The 17630-nt window shown below is 39.3% G+C and overlaps 1 protein-coding gene across 1 annotated transcript in view; it reads left to right on the top strand.

Annotated features, from left to right (window-relative positions):
• Nucleotides 1-17630, top strand: part of LOC124722882 (cAMP-regulated phosphoprotein 21) — a 768630-nt gene that overhangs the window by 738705 nt on the left and 12295 nt on the right. Inside the window, exons 21-22 of the mRNA XM_047248019.1 lie at nt 1447-1597; nt 2184-2334. Coding sequence (XP_047103975.1) covers nt 1447-1597; nt 2184-2334 — 302 coding nt within the window. The remainder of the gene's footprint in view (nt 1-1446; nt 1598-2183; nt 2335-17630) is intronic.

Here is a 17630-nt window from a genome sequence, read left to right as displayed (position 1 = left end):
TGTATTATTGAATGTATCACAAGGATAACTGAATAACAAAATAATTTTAAATCCAAGTCAAATGTCAGTGTGTAAGTGCTGAAAATTTTAGCTTTATGTCTTACTGCTACAAATGGCATAAGCTTGCAACATGACAGTCTGAATCATAAAAGGAACATGGAAATTTAGGTAAGAGCATTCTCAGGGTGCCGTGGCTGTGAAGTTCAATTTTCACATTTAGACAGATTGTGAAAATCCTAAATATTTTCACTGCAGTCAAATTTATCTTCTTGCACTTTGAAACTAGTGTTGAATGTATGTTGAACAATGAACACCACTCAGTAGTGTGAAAGCGCTATACTTTTACACAGTTTATGAAAGTAGTGCAATTAAGTATTTTATTGAATATAAGATGCTGTTCAACACCCTGTCTACTTGTATAATGAACTCAATAACAAAATGGTCCTAAACTGTAAACTTCTTTGCTCCTACCTTGATATGTTGAGTATTTTGATGTTGTTGAGGTTCACATGTGTTCTATAAGCTGGACCCTCATGAGAGATCTAGTGAAATTGTAAGAGAAGGTAATCCAATAATCATCAGTTTAAGGCATGTTTACAGTAGCTTCAGAGTGAATAACAAATCTAGTAACATTCACTACATAGTCTTTCAACTATTCTACTCAACTGGAAACAACATATCAACCATTGTTGTTAGTTTTATTAGTTAAAAATGAACATGAACAGTCACAACTGCAAGAAACTTCTTTCTTTATGAAGCTACCAGTTTTGGTCTGTTTTAAAGCATCTTCAGACCTCACACCAAGATGATAAAATGGTGGTTGTGAACGGAGCAGGTGCTATGAGTCCACAAAAAAGTTTCTTGTGATTATGGCGATCATGTCCATTTTTAAGTAATAAAAAAGAAACAGCTGTACTCAAAGAGAAATATTTTCAAAAATTATTGTTCTTAGTGTTTTGCTAAGATGAAAAAGTAAGATACTGAAATTCTTGCAGTGTATCCTCTAAATGGCATTTTCATTCACACTGTTCAGTGAGTTATTTATTTGTTAGCCTGTACCGGTATGAGTGCATAAAAGGTGTAATAGAAATACAAATATGAAATATACTTAATTTTGATTATTCTAAAAATTTGACACCAAAAAAGAAAAAATTGTTGACTTATAAAATATTAAAAGTACATTGAAGGTCCTTAAGAACCTCGGAGAGGTGTAGCAACTCTATGTAGAGTTTGTGTTTGCTACAGTATATTTATAATTAATTTTTGTGGCTACAAATTATTATCTAAGAAAATGTAATAGCATATAATAACAAAAATATCAAGTCTTATTAAGAGGATACTTCTTGTAATGCTTTGATTAAATACTCAGAACAATGATCTCACAAATACTCTTAATGGTAATTAAGTCACATGTACAGTAGGAATATGATGAATGGCTGATTACAGATGAGTTCACCTCCAAGGCCGATCCGTGACTCTGTGCCTGTAAGGGGCCCATTGTGCCGTGGTCCTGCCCCCAAGGAGCGCACTGCCACTGACAAGTCTCCTGCCATGCACTACCCAACTGTTCCAGTTTTTGGAGTCCGTTTTGTACCTGGTACGTCCATTAGTATTATTTTTATATGAACTAGAGAATGGGGAAAGAAAGGGAAGGGATGGCTGGCAATTTTTTACTTCTAGCTGTACAGGGCATTGTCATAATGCAATGGCGAAAGTTGAAAATTTGTGCTGGACGGGACTCAAACCCAGATTTGCTGCTTCTTGTGAGTGGTTGCCTGAACCACTTTGGCCATCCACACACTGTCCCTCAATAACTCAAATTTCCAACTTATCACATACTGCAATGCAGTGTCCCTCATCCTTTAACTCCCTACTTGCAAATTATTAACTCAAATTGGCATTTGGACAATATTACCACCTCTGCACTGAAACAGATGCCAAGGAGTTGTCATGCTCTTGCAGAGATAATTGTATTTGAATTATGTCTGTTCTGTTGGACACATCTGACAGAGTGGACATCACTCAAATATAAACATTAGTATTATCAAAATATTCTCTGTAAATTTCTAACTTTGTGTGTTCACAAATCTTGCTGGCTGACATAGTTTTGCTTCTTCCTTCTAGTTCCTGTATAATGTGTGTTTGAAACTGTAAAGCAAAAAATTTCAACGAATTTTTTTCAGGAGTAGTCAGAGGCTCCTGTCCGTCCGCTATGCGCATGCCACTCACTGGCAGTAACATTGCTCATCGCCTGCCGACCCCCAACGTACAGCGAAATCTGTCAGAAGGTTCACCTAACTCTGGCACACGGGTGCAAAAACCACGAAAGCAACGGTGAATATTTGCAATATAATAATTTTTGTAAGTAGTACAAAGGATATGACAACATTATTTAGTGAACTTGTAGCTGTCTTTTGAGTTTGAAGTGCAAAGTGACAGGGACGTAACAAATGTAAACTGATATATTAATCATCTGTTTTGTGCACTTGTGTGACACATTTTTACTCTCCATTGTTTCATTCATGAGTTATTCAGTGCATGGCTTCTCAAATATCAATATGATTTATTATATGAGAATCATAAATTCTGTGACAATTCCTGGATTCATTATATTTAAATGTTTTCTTGATTACAGATCACAGCTGTGACCTAAACCTACTTCTCTTTCTCATTGCTGAGAACTCTAATATCTGATATCAGTTACAACATACAGTTTTAATAGCTGTTTGGCACCTCTAATAATGTGTTAACAATTTTAAACTTACATATTTCTGCCCCAATCCCCTGTTTAGACGTAAGGATACCCATGTATGTAAATAGTTCATAGGTCAGGATTGCTAATAAATACTTAATGCCTAACAAGCCTTGAAAATTCAAGCTTTCAGTCATTTTATACACTTATCTTTGAAAAGTCACTGGATATCTGCCTTGAGGGATGTATATATTTCAACTTTTTCATCATATTTGTTAATACCTTCATGTTGATAAGTGTGTAACAATATATTCACCTATGTTCCTTAGTGACTGAAGATGGTCCTCAAACATTACAATTTTCAACAAAAATGTATCAGTCCATCTCATACGTTACCATCACTTTTTATCACTGGATATATACGTTACAGTTCCCTATCTTTCACTGTCTCCTTAAATGGAAAAAATAGAAACTAAAGAAATTACTTCACTGTGACCCAGTTGACAATGCACTACTATAGACTCTGTGTTCTGACTATAGCAGCTTTTCCACTGAATTACAGTGCATGTCATTCGCAGTTCAAAAACCATTATCACGTGCAATAAGTAGAGAAAACTATGCTTCTAAGTATTTTCCATGGTAGAGATGGTTACTGCTACTGTTATTAGATCTTTCTTCTTCTTCTTCTCCTTCAGCTACCTTTCATTTTAATGTGTGTACTTACGTTGCTTCCTGATAATTGGTACCCTCTGAGACATGAACATTTCTTGTCTCTGAATCAAGTCTACTTTTCTTCCCATGTATCTCTACTAATTAGGCAATATTTCTACTGATAATGACTTTGAATAATGTACTTCTTACCCACAATGTATTTCTCTCTCCTGGTGTTTTACTATGGCTGCCCAAACAAAAAGTGTGATTTTGAGTTTTTGAGTCTGACTGTTGATTTTTCCCACTAGTTATCTGCCAAACATGGCTGCTAGTTCTTACTGTTGAGAATGGTATTAATAGGTATATCTACTCAAACTTAAACTCAAGTTGCCTTTCAATAAGAACATTTTTGGTTGACTGGCACTCAATCAGTTGGCTTTTATTGGATTACAGGTACAGCTAGAAAATATTTACCTGTTAGTTTTTCCTTCTTTTTTCCCCTCTTGCCTCCTTGATGTTGGAAATCAAAACCATATAACAACTCAGACTGTTAATAATTGCTATTGTTAAAACTTGTAAAATTAATTTGGTGAAGTTTACGTGTATACATATTTTATCATGTCATAAATTACTTGCCTGTGGGGTTCAATTGCATTATGTACTAGTAGTAGTAGTAGTAGTTGTAGTAGTAGTGGTAGTGGTAGTGGTAGTGGTAGTGGTAGTAGTAGTGATGTTTTTATTCCTCTTAGGTTCAAATGGCTCTGAGCACTATGGGACTTAACATCTGTGGTCATCAGTCACCTAGAACTTAGAACTACTTAAACCTAACAAACCTAAGGACATCACACACATCCATGCCCGAGGCAGGATTCGAACCTGCGACCGTAGCGGTTACGTGGTTCCAGACTGAAGCGCCTAGAACCGCATGGCCACACCGGCTGGCTATTCCCCTTAGGATCCCTTTTACAAAGGATATTGTACATGTCATGGTATTACAGTTTTAGAACAAGATAAACGTAATTCATACAGGCAGGCATTTATATACTTATAGGTCTAGTTTGACAAGGATGACACATAAACTCTGCATAGTCTTGTAGTTGGGTTGTTGGAACCATCACGGCATTTGTGCGAATACGGTTAGAGAAACTACGGAAAACCCAAATCAGTGTCGCTGGATGGACCAACCTTACAAATACATGACACCTGCTACAGTGCAACACACTCTTTAGTACACAGAAAATAAGGATAAAAAGCCAAGACAATAATCCAGATCATACAAGATCAAGCAAATCCATCAATAATACTTAGCACATCAATGCAAAATGAAGTCCAGCTGATATCTAGTAAACAGTCAGGTCATGAAAGTATGCTGTAAGCAAGGCAGAGACCTTACCACAACACAATTTGAAGTACCTTGCAGCTGCCTGGTGAATGGTTTGTATCTGTGGCTTGACATAAGTGGTTAAACACATGTGGCAGCCAGCTGGTGAAATTTGCTGGTTGCTACAGGAGTCACTGATGATGGCCATTGCAAGGTATCAACCTTGCTGTTGGATGATAGATATGTAATATCCCTTTCCACTTTAACTGTCATGTAGGCCTGAGTTGTCCCTGCCAGTATTGGGATTTCTGTCTGGGTAAGGAAGGGGTTGGTGGGCAAGCCAGCTAAAGGTTTACTGTCCATCTTCATGTCTGGTGTCACTGTGTCCTCAGCTTGTGGTGGGTGCATAGTATTGGTACTGGAGTTGGTTGGAACTGGTGTTCCAGCCTTCAGGTCTGTGATGGAAGTCAGTGGTGCTGGAGGTGAAAACGGATCCCATTCCTTGGTGGACCAGCTCTGGTTGACTGAACCTGGATATGGGGGTCTGTCAGAGGTCTAAAGTTGTATTGAGGTGTCTCCCGGGACAATGGTGGTTTTCTTAGGGTGGAAGCTACTAATATCCCCAAGTGTCAATAAACGATCTTGATAAAACTTGGTGGGTATGGAGAAGAGGCAAAATGATGCAACCCACATTGTTTTGTTTGTGCTCAATTTCACAGCCCAAAACACAGCCTCAAACATAATTTTGCATTTTAGGTTTAGAGGGAATATCTTTGAAGCAATGATATACAAAAATGTTTTTTAGGTAAAAGTTGATATGTAATTAATGTTCTTGAAAATTTAAATTTTGCGCAATTTGCCCTCACCATTTCAAATTGCCATGGCTGATCCTCTAAATATCCCGAATATCCTGATCTGTATGAGGCATATTTTAGTACATTGGTAAGCTGTAGTGAAGAGCATTGATTATGTACTAGTGACTGCAGCTCGATTGTATTATTTCTCAAGTTGAGATTGACATCATGATCATTCAACAGAACTAGAACTGAACAATCGTCTCACAAAGTTTTATAGCCCAGTTTTTCATAGTTTTAAAGGAAACTAATGGTTACTTTAGACAAGAATCTCAGAATATCTTTTTGGAGCCGCAAATGGCCTTGTGTCAGCATTGAAGTCAGGTAAATATATGTGTGACCAGGTCAAAAAATATTTGAAAAATGTTTTATTTTCCAGTGAGGGAGAAATATTTGTATTATTGTTAGATTCTTGCAGTGGTCAATGTCAAAAAACTGTTTAGAGCATCATACCTGAGGACAACAAACGTGTTCACCTGATGATCTCAAAGAGGTTGATGGCTCAGATACAGCTGTGAGACATATAAAGCTTTTGATGGTGGAAGAACTTTGTAAGTAGAGTTTCAGATCTAGTTATGTTGGATGATTATGATCTCAGTCTCAGCTTAAGAAACAATATAATCAAGCTGCAGTCATTAATATATAATGAACTGTCTTTGCCAAGGCTTACCAATGTAGTGAAATAGGGCTGATACAGATCAGGATACTTAGAGGATCACTTGTGACAATTTGAAATGCTGCTTAACTTTGTTTTATATTGTCTTCTCCATTGTGTATACTGTATTATGTGAAGAAAGTTTGTTCATTTTATGTGCATCGTGTAAAGGAACATTATGTTTTAGGCATTTATTTACAGATTATCATTATTGCAATTATTTCTACCACAATAAGGAGTTTTGTATTATACATGAATGTGAATGGTAAACTAAAAAACAACAAAAAATGATGACTGAAATGTAAAATAACAATTTAAAACAAAATAAATATAAGTAAAATAAATATTTAAAATTTTAATGAATGTTTAGATACTTTTAATTGGGTACGTTGGAAACACTATGACAGCACACTGTGTACTGCTTGTTTTCCAAAAATGGTAGTTCAGAAACCAGTTTTGTAACACGAGGCTGTATGCTGCTTGAAAGCTTCTTTAATTTATGTTGTAATAAATTTTTTTATTTTTCAAAATGAATTATTGGTGGTGGGATATTTTGTAAAATTTCAGATTATTACAAAAGTTGACTATAAAGTTTTCAAGAACATTAATTACATGTCAAGTTTTATATTAAAACCATTTTTTATAGGTTATCATTTTGGAGAAATTTCTTCTGAACCTAAAATGCTGTCTGCTTTAGGGGTATGTTTTATCCTTAAAAGTGAAACTGAGCACAAACAAACAAAAAAATATTCCACAATTTTTCTCCCTGTACACATTTATTGACATTTGGGAATGTTCCCTTTTAAGTGTGGGTGCAGCTGGTTGGTGTGTCATACCAGTGTGATACCATTGGGGACCAATGTGAACATTGTTGAGCTGCTGGTTAATAATGAATGGAATAATGGTAGTTGCTGAGGAAGATGGCCCAATGATATAGGTGTTGTGCTCTCTCTCTCTCTTTAAGTTGGTTCTTAGAACTGACCAAGGAAATTAATGGTTTATGGTCATTATGAGGTAAAATTCTGTGCTGTTTAGAAATGGAATTGTTTTTATACTAGCCAATACTCCGTATTTGTTTTGTGAGTAATTGATCTTGGCTGCAGTGAGCATTTTAGATGCATATGTGATGTGTTTCTTGAGCTCATCATCACTCTTGTGGGAAATAACTGCTTAAGTGGCCTGTTGAGATATGTCAGTGGCCAGGATAAAGCATTTTGATGGTTCATAGGTCACCAGACACGGAGAGGACTTCAGATAATGTTTTAACTTATGAAAAGCCTCCTGACAGTGCTGTGAACATTCATATTTTCTATTGTTGTTGCATATATTATTAAGCAGTCTGGCAGTCTGGGCAGCATTTCATATAAGTTTTGTACAGTAATTCAATTTTCTGAGAAATGACAGAAAGTCTTGACACTTGGATTTTTACTATGGTTTCCACCTGTTGCTGAGTTGGTTAAAGTCCTTTATGACTCAATATGTGGCCAAAGTGCCCCACTTGCTCTTGAAACAATTTACACTTTTGTAGGTTTCACTTTAGTCCATCTTGTTGCAGTGTTTGAAACAGCAGACATAAATTAGCAAGATGTTGGTTTCTTGTAGTGCCACTTACTAATATATTGTGCAGATAACTGACTGGGTTTGACCTGTTTTGAATTAGTTGCACCAAACTACAACAGAAAATTGCTGGTGTGCTAACAATTCTGAAAGGCAACCTGTTGTATCCATACAACTAAAATGGAGTGATGATGACCTTGACTTGGTCGGATTGTTCATCTACCAGTTATAGTAAATAAGCTTCAGGTATATTAATTTTAGAGAAGTACTATCCATCTGATAGCCTTGGCATTAGCTCTTCTGGCCTTGGAATGAGATATGAGGTGTGTGAGAAAAGTAGTGAGGCTGACTTATATCTAACAAAGTTTTAATTTTTTCTCAAACAGCAATATTGTCACCTTGAAAGCACTTCCTTTCAGCAGCTATACACTGCCAAAGTTGTTGTTCTCTGTATTGGTAGGAGCTAGGAAAGGCTTCAATTAGTAGGGTCTTTAGTGTGTCAGTCACTTTATTTTGAATGTTCTACAGAGTCTCAAACTTACACCCTTTTAAGATACATTTTCCATTTTGGGAAAAGAAAAAAGTCACAAGGACTCAGATCAGGTGAAATAGGAAGGGAAGGGGGGGGGGGGGGGGGGAAGTGGCACAACTGATAGAAGTAGCTGTTGGCATGTGGCATTGTATTGAAGCAGCATACTCTTGTCTGTGATGTCCAATCTCACTCAGTTCACCCTTTTCCTGAGCTTTTCAACGACATTCTTGTAAAACATGTGGTTGAGAGTTTGTCCTGGAGGAACAAATTCTTTATGTATGATACCCTACAGTCAAAGAAAGCAAATCAGCATTATTTTGATCTTTGTTTTGCTCATTCGAGCTTTTTTCACTTGAGGAGATGTTTCAGTGTGCCACTCCTCACTTTGCTGCTTTGTGTCAGGATTGTACCAAAAAAATCCAGAATTCATTACTCATGATCACACAGCTAAACCATTCATGGTCATTGGCAGTCCTCTCAAGTAGACCAAGAAACACATTTCTACGAGTGTCCCTTTGCTGAGTTGTCAGGTTTTTCAGCAACATTTTGGCTCCAACCTTTAGCATGCGTAAATCTTCAATCAAAATTTGATGTATGGTGGAAATTTATAAGCTTAACAAGTCATCCATCATCCTTAGTAATAAACATTGAGCCAGCCATGGTGGCCAAGTGGTTCTAGGCAATTCAGTCTGGAACCACGTGACTGCTGTGGTCACAGGTTCGTATCCTGCCTCGGGCATGGATGTGTGTGATGGCCTTAGGTTGTTGTTGTTTGTTGTTGTGGTCTTCAGTCCTGAGACTGGTTTGATGCAGCTCTCCATGCTACCCTATCCTGTGCAAGCTTCTTCATCTCCCAGTACTTATGCAACCTACATCCTTCTGAATCTGCATAGTGTATTCATCTCTTGGTCTCCCTCTATGATTTTTACCCTCCACGCTGCCCTCCAATGCTAAATTTGTGATCCCTTGATGCCTCATAACATGTCCTACTAACCGGTCCCTTCTTTTTGTCACATTGTGCCACAAACTCCTCTTCTCCCCAATTCTATTCAATACTTCATCATTACTTATGTGATCTACCCATGTAATCTTCAGCATTCGTCTGTAGCGCCACATTTCGAAAGCTTCTATTCTCTTCTTGTCCGAACTATTTATCATCCATGTTTCACTTCCATACATGGCTACACTCCATACAAATACTTTCAGAAACGACTTCCTGACACTTAAATCTATACTCGATGTTAACAAATTTCTCTTCTTCAGAAACACTTTCCTTGCCATTGCCAGTCTACATTTTATATCTTCTCTACATCGACCATCATCAGTTATTTTGCTCCCCAAATAGCAAAACTCCTTTACTACTTTAAGTGTCTCATTTCCTAATCTAATTCCCTTAGCATCACCCAACTTAATTCGACTACATTCCATTAGCCTCTTTTTGGTTTTGTTGACGTTCATCTTATATCCTCCTTTCAAGACACTGTCCATTCCGTTCAGCTGCTCTTCCAAGTCCTTTGCTGTCTCTGACAGAATTACAATGTCATCGGCGAACCTCAAAGTTTTTATTTCTTCTCCATGGATTTTAATACCTACTCCAAATTTTTCTTTTGTTTCCTTTACTGCTTGCTCAATATACAGATTGAATAACTTCGGGGAGAGGCTACAACCCTGTCTCAGTCCCTTACCAACCACTGCTTCCTTTTCATGCCCCTCGACTCTTATAATTGCCATCTGGTTTCTGTACAAATTGTAAATAGCCTTTTGCTCCCTGTATTTTACCCCTGCCACCTTTAGAATTTGAAAGAGAGTATTCCAGTCAATATTGTCAAAAGCTTTCTCGAAGTCTACAAATGCTAGAAACGTAGGTTTGCCTTTCCTTAATCTTTCTTCTAAGATAAGTTGTAAGGTCAGTATTGCCTCACGTGTTCCAACATTTCTACGGAATCCAAACTGATCTTCCCCGAGGTCGGCTTCTACCAGTTTTTCCAATCGTCTGTAAAGAATTCGTGTTAGTATTTTGCAGCTGTGACTTATTAAACTGATAGTTCGGTAATTTTCTCATCTGTCAACACCTGCTTTCTTTGGGATTGGAATTATTATATTCTTCTTGAAGTCTGAGGGTATTTCACCTGTCTCATACATATTGCTCACCAGATGGTAAAGTTTTCTCAAGGCTGGATCTCCCAAGGCCGTCAGTAGTTCCAATGGAATGTTGTCAACTCCCGGGGCCTTGGTTCAACTCAGGTCTTTCAGTGCTCTGTCAAACTCTTCACGCAGTATCATATCTCCCGTTTCATCTTCATCCTCTTCCATTTCCATAATACTATCCTCAAGTACATCGCCCTTGTATAGACCCTCTATATACTCCTTCCACCTTTCTGCTTTCCCATCTTTGCTTAGAACTGGGTTTCCATTTGAGCTCTTGATATTCATACAAGTGGTTCTCTTTTCTCAAAAGGTCTCTTTAATTTTCCTGTAGGCAGTATCTATCTTACCCCTAGTGAGATAAGCCTCTACATCCTTACATTTGTCCTCTAGCCATCCCTACTTAGCCATTTTACATTTCCTGTCGATCTCATTTTTGAGATGTTTGTATTCCTTTTTGCCTGCTTCATTTATTGCAAGGTTAGTTAGGTTTAAGTAGTTCTAAGTTCTAGGGGACTGATGACCTCAGATGTTATGTCCCATAGTGATCAGAGCCATTTGAGCCATTTTTGATAAACATTGATTTGACCTTACAACAGCACTCACATGTTCAACATTTTCATCAGTTTTTTTAAGTCCCCTGGATGAGGTACATCTTCAGTGTGTTCTCAGCCTTCCAAAAATGATTTGTGACAGCAAAAAACTTGTGCTCTTGATAAGGAATGTTGTCCATAGGCCTGTTTCAAGTTTTCAGAGGTCAGACTCACACATTCACTAAGTTTAACACAAAATCTGATTGCATATCATTGACCTAAATTCCACTGTTTCATTTTCGCAACACACAACAAAAACATGGCTTCAACGTTGGCGCTGTCAAAAACCATGTGATGGCTGTATGGAGCTGAAACTTGGACTGAGCATCTGACAGAGATGAATACACTGGTCTATTCAAGTAGAACACAGCATTGCCAGAGTGCTTGCAGTGTTGTCAGTCTCATTACTTTCCTCACACACCTTGTAAATGTCAAGCTCCAGTTGTGCATTAATAGTTGATTTAAATCCATTACAAATACACAAAGAGCCATTTGGTTTTCATAACACTACTAATGGGGTTTCCACTGACTGGATGCGACAGGTGCGAAGATATTTTGTTGCCCCAGGTAACCTACTTGGACATGAGGTCATCTTACAATGTTATTGGCATTTTTCTAGCTCTAAAGTAGTTCAGTGCTGCAGATGACTTCAGCTGAGTGTGAGCTACATGATTATTTGCACCCCCTAAGCCTGATGAAAATAGGCCGGAAAATGCAATGCATAATAAAACAACATCATCAAATGGCGTAACTGCTGATAAAATGTTGATGTCATCTGCTATTTTACAACAAAGATCAGAAAAGCACCAATCTCAAAAATGTTTTCTGACTTGATGGTACAACTAAGAAATAATCAGACAGATTTTCTGTACAACACTGTTACTGTGCATTTACCACAGAAATATATGCGGTGCTTGCTGTGGGGTTGTAAACCTTATGATGTCAGTTGAAGAGACAGAGAACTAATTTGAACATAGGTTTTCTCATTTATAATAGAAACTGGTGAGCCAGCATGAACAAGAAATGTTATTAATTGTTTCTAGATCATTAGTGGGAGAGAACACTTTTGTGGCTGCTCCATGAAAATGTTCAACTGTGGCTGTAACATGCTTATGCTGTTGCAGCAGTGTTGGTGTGTCACCATGCCAGCACATTTTTCTGTATGGGCACTGAGTGCACATATGTCTAGCAAAACATTCTGGATGCTGCATAACGGTGTTGTTATAGCAAGGGTAGATGGCAGATGGACTATGTGAAGACTGAGTCAAACACATGCTGGTGCTTATTTGTTGTTTAGGCTTTGTCTGTAAATGGATATGAGAGTCAGATGACAAAGATGAACCTGATGAGTTCTTATCAAACTTACTGTGAAATGAATGGGAATGCCATTGTATGGAATCTACCTCACTTTCAACAAAATTTTGCTGTGCTGTACTGGATATTTCAAGCAGTTTTACAGAAAGTGTACTGTTTTCCTCAAAACAGCACTGTTCTGCATCTGATATTTCCAAAGTTTTTGCTGTCATTAACATGTCTCTGAAAGTAGGAGTTATGAATTTCAGTGCCTGTGCACAAACTTCTTTATGTCTGCATAAGTAATTAATACATCACACACTAATGGTTCAATAAAGACTTGTTTACAATTTTGACTTTCACTCAAAAATTTGCACTAATGAGTCAGCCCTTTGAGATCAACTGCCCATGCTGCATATGACTGTTTTGACTTCTTGTAACAACAAAAACCTATGCTGCTAAAATGTGTTTGCTGCTCGTAATGCTTAGAGAACAAACTATTGGTTTTAGACAAATGTAAACACTTAGGTTCATCAAGAGGATGTAACTTGTGCAGAGGACACATTATTGGGGATTTAGTAGATAGCAGAAAAGCAATTTGTTTAGCAACATTGGCTACACTACTCCCCTGGACTGGGACTGCATACATCTATAGTATGAGTAGCAGTCTTTGTCTTTGGATGAAATTGTGTGAATGGATGTGATGAATTCTTCTCTGGCTCGATGAGATGCTTTAGTGTAAGCAGTTGCTGCTGTTCTTGTCTATAATTTGCTTTTGTTGGTCATCTTTTCATGCTTGGTATTGAATTTGCAGTTGTAGCTGTTGCAGCCACAGTTTTCTGAATTACAGATCCATGATCACTGAACTTGGTCTGTTCTCCTTACATGCAAACTAAGTTCGAGTTCTCATGGCCAATAGTACACTTGCTGTGGTACAACACACTCTTTATTATGCAGCAAACATGGATACACTATAAACTCTTTGTAGCCTAGTTAACAGGTCAAGTCTGTGCCATGTCATCATAAATTATAGAACACTCCAAGAGCATAATCCAGATCATCCAGAGTCAAGTGAATCCATATAGCACAGCAACCCAAAATATAGTCTAGTTGACTCCCAGTATGCAGCTAGGTCACAAAAGTATGATGTAAACAAGCTACAAATTTTAATACAGTGCAATTCAAAGAGTCTTGCTGCTGCCCAGTTTATGCCATGCAATCTACAGAGCTGTATATATTAATTAGACCATTCATTCATACCTCATGTTCCTTAATCTCATCATGAAGGAGAGCTTTCAGACATGTGGAATGAGTAAAGATGTACACTGAACAGCCAAAGAAACTGGTACACCTGCCTAATATCATTTAGAGCCCCCACAAACATTCAGAAGTGCCGTATCACAACATGGCATGGACTTGACTAATGTGTAAAGTAGGGCTGGAGGGAATTGATACCATGAATCCTGCAGGGCTCTTGATAAATCCTTAAGAGTATGAAGGGGTGGAGATCTCTTCTGAACAGCATGTTGCAAGGCATCCCAGATATGCTCAATAATGTTCATGTCTGGGGAGTTTGGTGGCCAGTGGAAGTGTTTAAACTTGTAAGAGTGTTCCTGGAGCCACTCTGTAGCAATTCTGGATGTGTGGGGTGTTGCATTGTCCTGCTGGAATTGCCCAAGTCCCTCAGAATGCTTAATGGATGTGAACGGATGCAGGTGATGAGAAAGGATGCTTACGTATGTGTCACCTGTTAGAATCATATCTATACATATCAGAAGTCGCATATCAGTCAAACTGCACACACCCCACACCATTACAGAGCCTCCACCAGCTTGAACAGTCGCCTGCTGATATACAGGGTCCATGAGGTTGTCTCCATATCAGTACACATGCATCCTCTCAATACAATTTGAAACATGTTTCCAGTCTTCAGCAGTCAAACATCAGACCTGACAGGCCCAAGTGAGACATAAAACTTTGTGTCATGCAATCATCAAGGGAACACAAGTGGGCCTTCGGCTCCGTAAGCCAATATCAGTTATGTTTCATTGAAGGGTTCATGTGCTGAACTTGCTGATGGCCCAGCACTGAAATCTGTAGCAATTTGTGGAGGGGTTGCACTTCTGTCATACTGAACAATTCTCTACAGTCGTCGATAGCCCTGTTCTTGCAGGATATTTTTCTGGTCACAGCCATGTCGGAGATTTGATGTTTTACTTGGTTCCTGATATTCATGGTACACTCATAAAATGGTAATATGGGAAAATCCTCACTTCATCACTACCTCAGAGATGCTGGGTCCAGTTGCTTGCCACTGACTACAATTCCATGTTCAAACTCACTTAAATCTTGATAACCTGCCATTGTAGTAGCAGTAATCGATCTAACAACTGCACCAGACACTTGTCTTAGATAGGCATTGCTGACTGCAGCACTGTATTCTGCATTTTTACATATCTCTGTATTTGAATACGCATGCCTACACAAGTTTCCATGGCACTTCAGAGTATGTTCACAGGGGGAGGGGGGGTGGGGGCTGGTGCAAAAGAAAAAGAAAAAGAACATGCTGCTGGCTACTTCTGTAAAGCACACTGACCATAAATTGTCACTAGCCCTAATTTACTTACACTGATAATTGTGGGAATTACTTTTAGGTTATTTATATATGAAGAACAGGTGAGAAAAATTACTTTGGTAAAAAATACTACAACTCTTCCTATACTACTCTACTACTCGTCTGCTGTTTTCATCTAACACTTCAAACAATGTATTTTTGTAACTTTATGCATAGCATCATCAGTTGTCTATAAACTAGCAATGATAAGATCTATCAAATACAAATATTAGAATTTTGCAGACTTAACACTTATAAATACAAATACTCGTATAATGATAAACTGTAGGAGTAGTGTCTCATAAGGTATTCCTTTGATTTGTTTTTAAATATTTAGGATTTTTTTATATCTTATCAGATGTCTACTGGCAACCTATTGTACACTTTTGCAGCAGAGCATAAAACTTCATTCTCAACTGTACAGAGGGGTGCATATTCTAAATGAAAATTATTTTTAGTTCTGGTATTGTGGGTATAAATGCAGAGTTCATCCTAAATTCACCTTGTTATCAATGACAAATGCCATGGTGTGTGTGTGTGTGTGTGTGTGTGTGTGGTGTGTGTGTGTGTGTGTGTGTGTGTGTGTGTGTGGGTGGGTGTGTGCGTGCGTGCGTGGGTGTGTACTGGCACGTAAGTAATATTATTATTGCTTATTCTGTAGAATAAATATAAGGGGCCGTCAAACGAAAATGAGACATGCTATAGCAAGAATAAACTTGATTTATGAAACATGGTACTTTCCAGAGCAACACATAAGATACAATGAAGTACAGGTTGTGCATAGCACAGAACATATTGACTGGATGACAGTAATACAGGTTACACAAAAGGCCAAGCACTCATCACTTAAATAATACTTTGGTGACCCACCAGAGCATGCCAGGGAGCCGACCCAGGTGGCCTCTACAAGCAGGCATGTGAACTGTATGGGGGGTGATCTCTGAAATCGTGTGGGACATGAGCGTAGGTACATCCCTTGTCCCTTCTAGGGGGTGGGAAAACCACATGTAAACATAAAAATACTATGTGCAAAAAATACATGGTACAGAAAAAAGCACTGGTGCTATGAAATGGAAAAAAAAGCACTGATCTCACAAGGCACTGAGATTACAACACATGGAAAACACGAATGATGACACTGACGTCCATTTCATCACCCATTGATGGCGGCTGCTGCATGTGGCAGGCAGTCACCAGTGGGTAGGGGCAGAAGTGATGAGGGATGGGTTGGAAAACTATCCCCCTTCTCATGAGAGGCCACAGGGCAAGACCAGAGATGGCATCTTGATAGTGACATTCTTGTCCAAATCAGTGGTCAGCATCGGAGGCATCACCGGGATCATTGGAGATGACACCTTCAGAGGACCCAGCAACAGAGGTGGCAGCAGCTGTGGTATCAGGTGCAGTGGTGACTGCACTGATGTCAACAGTCAAGGTGAGGAGTCGGAGGCAGGAATCCCAGACAGTGATGTGCCAGGCAGCAACCCATGCTGTGGTGCAAACTGGACCATCTTCGGCACGGAACAGGCATCGTTGGTGGTGGTGGGGGGGAGGCAGTGGCCCCTCCAGAACAGACTCCAAGGTGCGTGACCACAGCTGGTTGAAGTGACAGGACATCCACCCATCAGGAGTGCAGATGATGCATAGGTGTCAGCCCCCAGTGATGCTTGATGGTGGCAGCAACCTAGTTCAGCCAGCAGCCAAAATCGTGAACCCAGACACGCAAATCAAGCTGGAACCATTGCAGAGCCAGCATGGCGCGAGGTGCAGCAGACGAAGAAGGATCCGTGGTTGGCATCCGTGGACCAGCAGCTCTGCTGGGCTCTAGTGCCCCACCAGAGTGAAATGGTACAAACTCAAAGAACAGTCTAAACCAGCTTCAGGAGACCTGCCGGATACGTACTTCCGCATCTGAGTTTTAAACATCTGAACCGTGCATTTGGCCTCACCATTAGATTTAGGATGACACAAGAGATGGCAATCACTGCTAGCCTGACAAAAAGATGCAAATTCTTGAGCAATGAACTGGGGGCCATTATCAGTAACCACGGTGTACAGCAGTCCCTCAATTGCAAAAATCTTAGACAGGGCAGAAATTGAGGCCACCATGGATGTGAGCAGACAATGTGCCAAGTAGGGAAAATTGGAACAGGCATCCACTACAACGAGCCAATGACGATTTAGGAAGGGCCCAGCAAAATTGACATGTAGATGCTCCCACAGGGGCTGCGGCACCAGGCAGGGGGAAGAGATGCCCGCAGGGCTGCCTGTTGCTGAACACAATGAGTAAAAGTGGCAATAAACCATGTAGTGTCCTCATCTATGGCTGACCAATACACATGCCAACAGGCCAAAGCTTTTGTGCTACAGGTTCCCAATGGCTGGCGTGCAGAATCCACAGTACATTATGGCATAAAGAAATGGGAATCACAGCCCTCGACAGCTAATGAGAGAACACCGTGAAACACAGAGAGGCAGTGCTGGAGGGAGAAGTAAGTATGCAAGGGATGTAGGCATGGCCTAGAGGCTTTTCTGGCCAACTGTGCTACACAAAAGAGAGGACCCAACTAAGTACAGGATCCACTGTGACAGCCGAAGCTGTCCTCGCACTAGTGATGGGAAAACCATTGACTGCATTCTGGTTTTCAGTTTCTAAATAGCAACAAAGCATCTTGTCCTTATAAAACACTGTGTCCAGCCCAGACAGAAGGTGAGATAAGGTA

This window comes from Schistocerca piceifrons, chromosome X (assembly GCF_021461385.2).
Source record: "Schistocerca piceifrons isolate TAMUIC-IGC-003096 chromosome X, iqSchPice1.1, whole genome shotgun sequence".
Taxonomy (NCBI): domain Eukaryota; kingdom Metazoa; phylum Arthropoda; class Insecta; order Orthoptera; family Acrididae; genus Schistocerca; species Schistocerca piceifrons.
Note: the sequence above shows the minus strand (reverse complement) of the source record. Positions and strands in the feature narration are given on the sequence as shown.